This window comes from Mycteria americana, chromosome 4, assembly GCF_035582795.1.
Source record: "Mycteria americana isolate JAX WOST 10 ecotype Jacksonville Zoo and Gardens chromosome 4, USCA_MyAme_1.0, whole genome shotgun sequence".
NCBI lineage: Eukaryota > Metazoa > Chordata > Aves > Ciconiiformes > Ciconiidae > Mycteria > Mycteria americana.
In genome coordinates, this window is record NC_134368.1 from 89,862,546 (window position 1) to 89,869,374 (window position 6,829).

General features: G+C 57.2%; 1 protein-coding gene across 1 annotated transcript; it reads left to right on the plus strand.

Moving 5' to 3' along the window:
- On the plus strand, window positions 1-2,450 carry SOWAHB (sosondowah ankyrin repeat domain family member B). Its single transcript, XM_075499322.1, has one exon. It carries the CDS (start codon window positions 113-115, stop codon window positions 2,369-2,371), a length of 2,259 nt encoding a protein of 752 aa, XP_075355437.1. The 5' UTR covers window positions 1-112; the 3' UTR covers window positions 2,372-2,450.
- Window positions 2,451-6,829: the final 4,379 nt, after the last annotated feature.

The window sequence follows — 6,829 nt, forward strand, 5'->3', positions numbered from 1 at the left end:
AGGAGGCGGGTTTCCCCGCCGCGGCAGCGCCGCGCACCTGGGTGCAGCGCCGAGCACCGACGTGCAGCGCCGAGCACCGAGACGGAGTACAGAGAGCCGGCAGGCCCGGAGCATGGCGCGGGAGCTGAGCCAGGAGGCCGTGCTGGACTTCCTCTGGGGGGCCGGGGGCCGAGCCCCCAACACGGCGCTGCTCCGCCACTTCCAGCGCTTCCTCCGCGACCCGGCGCTGACGGAGCAGCAGCGGCAGGAGCGCCGCGAGTACTTCAAGAGCCTCGTCAATTCCCTGGCCACCGTCCACCCCGCCGCCGCCCCCGGCGCCTCCAAGGACATCGTCCTCCGCCGCAGGTACCGCGACCTCCTCGATGAGGACCTGCCGCCGCCGCCGCCGGAGGAACAGAAGGAGAAGGAAGAGAAGGACCCGCCGCCGCCCCGCCGCGACCCCGACCGGCGGCGCGGCGCCGCAGAGGAGGTGGCGGAGAAGGGGCGGCCCGGCAGGGGCCAGCCCCCGGGGGCCGCCGTCGCGGGCGGCTGCGCCGCCCGGGGTCGCGGCGGACCCTGCTGCGAGTGCCGCCGGGCGCGCCGCGCTGCCGCCGCCCCCCCGCCGGGCCCCGGGGCGCCGCCCCCCGCCGGGCCGCCCCGCTCCCGCTCCCCGCCGCCGCCCCCCGCGCAGCCGCCCCCGTACCGGACCCGGCCGCTGTCCGCGAGCCCCTGGGCACTGCGCCCCGACGGGCCGCCCCTCTCCCGTCCCCCGGCGCTGCCGCCGGGTCCTGGGGCGCTGACCCCCGCTGGGCCGCCACGGCCCCGGTCGCCGCCGCTGCCTCCCTCCGGGCCGTCCCCGCGCCAGACCCTGCAGCTGCCCTCTGCCAGACCGTCCCGGTCCCGGTCCCCACCGCTGCCGCCGGGGCCCGAGGTGCTGCCTCCCACGGTGTCGGCTCCGTTCGGGTCCCCGCCACCGCAACGCCCTCGAGGGCCGCCCCCAACCCAGTCGCTGCCACCGCAACCGGGCCCCGGGGCGCTGCCCCCCGACAGGCTGCCTCAGCCCCGGTCTCCGCCACAGTCCCCCACCGGGATGCCCCTACTGAAGGCCCCACCAGCCTCAGCAGGCCCAGGGGGGCGGCCCCTCACCGCACCATCCCGGTCCCCACTGCTGTCGTCGGGCCCCAGGGTGCTGTCCCGCTCCCCACCGCCACCCCGCGCCGAGCCACCCCCATGCCGGTCCCTGCCGTTGCTGTCCGCCCCAGGGGTGCTGCCCCTGTCCCGGTCCCTGCAGGCACTGCCCACCAGCCCCTCCCCATCCCCACCGCTTTTATCAGGCCCAGATGTGCTGCCCTCCACCAGGCTGCCCCCATCACAGTCCAGGTCCCTGCAGCACCTCCCCACCAGGCCATCCCCATCCCCGCCGAGGGGATCCAGGGTGCTGACCCCAAATGAACCAACCCAATCTCAAGCCCTGCTGTTGCACCCATACCAAACCCTGCCGCTGCTGTCAGGTCCTGGGGTGCCATCCCCCTCCCAATCCCCACCACAGTCCCCCACCCAGCCACCCCCATCCCAGTCCCTGCAGCCACTCTGTGCCAGGACACCCCCATCCCAGCCCTTGCTGCCAGCACAGGGCTCCACAGGACCCCCAGCCCCAGAGAGCAGCCCCCCAGCACCACTGCCTGTCTTCAGGAGCATCAGGTGCCAGCTTGCTTTGTTGCCGGTGCAGGGCATCACCCCATCGCTGCCAGATGACTGTGGGCGGCAGCCCCGCACCATGCCCTCCAGGAGCTCCCCTAGGAATGTCCTAAGCCAGGGGCTGTCGGTGCCGCTGGGGCAGCGGGAGCATGCCTGGCTAGTGGCGGTGTCAGCAGGGTGCTGGGCTCGGGTGCGGGGGCTCTTCCTGGAAGAGCCGGAGCTGGCGCTGCAGCGGGACTTCATGTCAGGCTTCACAGTCCTTCACTGGCTGGCCAAGCACGGTGATGGGCCAGGCCTGCAGGAGCTGGCGGCAGCAGCACGGCAGGCTGGGCTGGCCCTGGACGTGGATGCCCGCTCGGGCTGCGGGTACACTCCACTGCACCTGGCTGCCATACACGGCCACCAGCTCGTCATCAAGGTGCTGGTACTGCAGCTGGGGTGCCAGGTGCAGGTGCGGGACAGCAGCGGGCGCCGGCCCTGGGAGTATCTGGGCAGCTCCACCTCGGGGGAGATCTGGCAGCTCCTGGAGGCACCCCGCGGCACTATTATGTTCCCTACGCAGCCCCTGGCCCGAAGCGTGTCCTCTGTCAGCAAGGTCTCACTGCCCACTGGCAGGGCAGCACTGCCGGCCTGCCTGCGGCCGCAGCACAGCCGTGGGGCAGCATCCCACCGAACCAGCAGCGAGAGTGATTGAGAGACAGCTCCCTGGCATCCCCTGCCAGTGGAGATGGGACCGGGGTGGCCATCCCACAAAAGGAAGCCAGGCAGGCAGAAAAGCAGCTGTGAAACAGGTTGAACCTATTTAAGAATGTACTTTTAAATTAATCCAATGAACCGTTGTCTGAGCCTCTCTGCCCTCACTCCCATTTCTCTCTTTTCTACCAGTAAGAGGATGCAACGACTCTGCTGGAAGCACATCTGAACCCTTGGTAGGCAAGTCCTACACACGCCACAGGGCAGGCAGCAGCTGCTGGGTGCAGCCACAATCACCAGCGTTAGTGGGACCATGGGCTTGGGGTCTCAAACTCTGGTGTGAAGCTCACAGCCTGGCCCCAACCAGGGTAGAGTGCTTGCTTTTGCTTACAGCAACAGATTGGCATGGGTCCTGGGGTTTGCAAAACACTTGTTTACACTGCCTAAATTCTGGGGAGTAGCTAAAACTGTGTCCCTTTTTAATCCCAGCAGATTTAAGGATGAGTCCTGCTTTTAAAAATGCAGCTGATCACGGTCCAGCCTTCCAGGAAGAGTCCTCAGAGAGCGACTGGCTGTGGCAGAGGGCAGCAGCTGGAGAGCCCCAAGTAGAGGAGGGTGTAGCACACCCACTCCGTTTCTCAGCCCGTCTTGCCCACCAGCCCATGCAGAAAGGAATGCAGGGCAGCACCGCAGCCCTGCTCCTCCCCACGACAGCCCCGGGCTGCCTGGCAGCACCGATACCACCCCCTCCTTCCTGCACCTCCAGTCCCTTCCCTCACACCGCAGGACTAGCAAGTGGAACCCACGTTGTGGCTAGAGCCTTGTTCCCATGCCTGGGGATGGAAAGCGTGGCCACAGGAATCTGAGTTGGGCAGAAAAGGAGCTGTGCCGCAGTACAGGTCCCAAGCTTGTAGGGGGAAAGCCGTTTCATAACCAGAGCTGGATTTCCCCAGAGACCCCAGCCCTAAATCGCCTCATAGGTGTTTAGGTGATGGGAGTGGGTGGGACTGGGGGTCCAGGTGCAGGGAAGAGATGTCCAGTGCAGTCATTCCTGAGAGTTTACCAATAACAAGCTGGCTTTAGGAATCTCACTGGATTACGTGGGTCCTGTAACATACTCTGCTCTCTGGTTTAGCATAAAAGAGCTTCTAAACAGTCAAAAAATGCAATAGGTTGATCTTGCATCTAATCTGGTTCTCCTATAGATCCTTTATGAAGGCAGGAAGAGAGCTAAGATACACAAGAGAGGAGTACATCACTGCCTGGTTGACGCTCCTGCTGCTGGGTGACCCCAGATACAGGACCAGTGGGTTTCAGTGCTTGTGGAACTAGGGCTGCTGGCTCTGCTTCAGCAGGACACTTTGGGGCAGACCAGCGCAGTAGGTGGAACTGCTCATTTATTTGAGGCATGTGCCTAAAAGCCTGCAGTTTCGGGGAGGAACGGGAATCAGGGCAGCTGAACCTGACACTTGCATAACACGCATGCTGGGGAATGCCTTAAGTCCTTGCTCAAGCACTAATTGAGGTCTCTGCTTTGCTTGGGGTTTATTTGAGGGAGGAACTCTTTCCTGCAGAAGGGAAGCTACTCTGCCTGACTCTGTGGCCAAAAAGGTTGTGGCCTTTTCCCAGCCTGGTTTTCTCCTTTCATAGGGGAAAGAGCTCAGTAAACCAAGGCAGTGTCCTGTGAATGATCATTCCTCTCTGAGAGGACAACACAAGCTTGAACTCATAAGAAATTCAACTCTGATGTGGCCTCTGAGCCATTGGCATGGACACCTGGAGGGCCCTCCAGGACTCCCCCACAGCAGGAGGAATCCTATACATCTCCCTTCCTCTTAGGTCCAACTAGGGGTTATAGCCTAGATCAGCACGAACATGCAAAGCAGCTGTTGCCTGGTAAAATGCTGAAGCCTTTTCCACCACATTCAGAGCCATCTCCACAAATCACATCATGCACCAGGCTCCCTCGGGAAAGGGCTCGCTAAAGCCTTCCGTAAGCCTTAGCTAGCAGCTCTCAAAAGCAACCTGTTGACAGGGGCTATCAGGGATGCCACCAGAGCCTTTGCGTACAGCAAGCTTCAGGGAAGAAACCCCAAAGGAAAGAAGTTCGTGAGCTGACTAAAGCTGTCCGGTGGGTAGCATACTTCCACTCCACAGCCATCTACAGCTCCCAAAGAATAAGATCTTCCCCTTACTATCTCCAGTGTTGCTAAGACAAAGACAGAGAAGGACAGTGCTACCTTGGGACTCTCATTTTACAGCCTTTCCATAACCTTTCTCCGTGACGCAAATCTAAGTAGCGTTTTTTTTTTCTGCACACTGTTGCAGATCTCGTCCGTCATCTTTTTCAGAGCATTTTTCTCTCCCTAGCAGTATTGAGTTCAACAGTCTAACAACAAGCTGTGAAATCATTTTGTGACCACTGTTTGCTCGCCTGTTGAGATGACACACACAAGCTGCTTTCTCCAATTTTTAAATTATAAAACAACCCTTAGGAAGTCTGAAACTGCAAAAAAACCTTTCCCTGCTGGATCCATTCACCCTAATTTATCACCCTAGGATTACTTAGGAGTTCTTGGACTGCTAACATTGGTAATACTGCACAGCTCCTACACCACACAGTTTCAAAGCAGTCGCTGCTTGTGGGAATAACCGCTCTTTTAACCCACAGATAACCTCATCCTCCAAGTTTTCTGCTGTTGCAATAAGCAACAGACAGGGTGAAACCCATCTCCAGCCCTTTGTGGAAGGCAGGGCCAGGTCTTTCATCGGCCGTCCCTGAAGGAATCACACTGCCGCTCTGGAGCTTCAGGCAGGAAGGGGAATGCAGGCATCATCGGTCCAGTCCCCCAGGAATAATCCACCCCTAGAGAGACACACATGCAGCCTGAGCATCTCTGTTTCAAAGCACTCCTGGCCTCCTTGCTACTTACTCATCAGCCTGCCTGGCCCCTTCCACACCCGTGCACACTGCTGTTTCCTCATTGCAGGTGGACGTGGCTCCTTGCCTCACACCCAATCCTGGCATCTGATTTTACACCACCCTGAAACACAGAACATGTCATGGATTAATGCACAGCAGGACTCTGCCCTCTTCCCTCATTGCTTTTGAAAACACACCTCCCACTTGACAGCTGATGATGATAAAGTCCACTCCTCTGCTCTCCAACACTTATCTCTAATCAACTGCTTTGTACTCTGAAAGCCACATCCTTCAAAGGAGGGGGGGGTGTTTTTTCACACAGTAGCCTTTGCCCATCACATACTGTCAAGCCTGTGAACTCCAGGCCTTACAAAGTTATGGTAAATGTAACCCTGAAAGGGCAGTACCCCCCTTCTCACCACCTTCCTGCTCCTGGGACACATGCTTTTGCACCCACTCATTAGATTGCTAAAAGCAGACAGCACAGCAGAGCTAGATGTTGATCTTGATTCATGTGGTTTCTGTTAGGGTCTCAATTATGTTCCCAAATTGTGGCTCTGATTAGACTCATGCTGCAGCCTTTACTAACAGCAGATGCACAGGTGAGCTGGCAGTCTGATGCAATTGCCCAGCTATTAAAGAAATCTCTTTGTTAGTCTCCAACTGTCCCTTGCCTATAGGGTCTTTATCACTTAAGCCCAATAGAATGGCTTCTTAAACCACAGTTGGCCAGAGTTTGCCAGACTAGTGCTTAAACTAGCAGTCATTGATGCTGAATGAGGTAAACCCAGCACAGAAGGGGGAGCGTGTCAATTTGAGTCCTATTTTGTGGCACAGCTATTAATTGAAGATATGAAGCTCCTCCCACTCAGCAAATCTAAGCTTTCCATCTGAGACGACCTTCCCATGTATCAACACACCAAATGTACACTAAGCTTCCCAATCTGAGAGCATCAAGCTGGTAACAAATTGCCATGCTTCAGTGTTGTTTTTTTACAAGCCTTGGACAAGGACAGAATGCTAGAGCAATGGTGGAATCCCAGCTCAACCCAAGAGGCTTTCATGCAATTAAAAACATGTCCTTGGGCAAAGCAGATGAGCAATACAGCAGAACATTGCTAACTTAAGTTAATGGCCAGGACATCCTTTGTATCACAGCACTTTCTGAAGCCATGAGAAAGAGAACTTGTAGAGTTAAAAAAAAAAAACCAAAGCATCCATCACACAAAATGCTCTTTTTTCCTACTGTGACAAATGCTATTTGACTTAGTTCATATACAACTCCACAACAAGAAAAATGTCTTGCACACTTTTAACAAGTAATGAGACAACCCCAATTGATACTAAACCTTGTTAGAGCTAGAATTTCTCATGACTACATTTACTGTAAGTAGTACCAGATGGCAGGTTAGCAGAGTGGGTTTTACAAGAAGAAAAAACCCCCATTAACTGTACAATTTTCTCCAGCCTAAGTTTCCCCATTAAAGTGAGAATTGTTAGCCCTTCAGGGGAAAAAATATTGTCTTTGGAAACTGA

Excerpts from the sequence above, each read along its gene's own strand:
- SOWAHB (XM_075499322.1), top strand. The coding sequence starts at position 113 with ATGGCGCGGGAGCTGAGCCAGGAGGCCGTGCTGGACTTCCTCTGGGGG.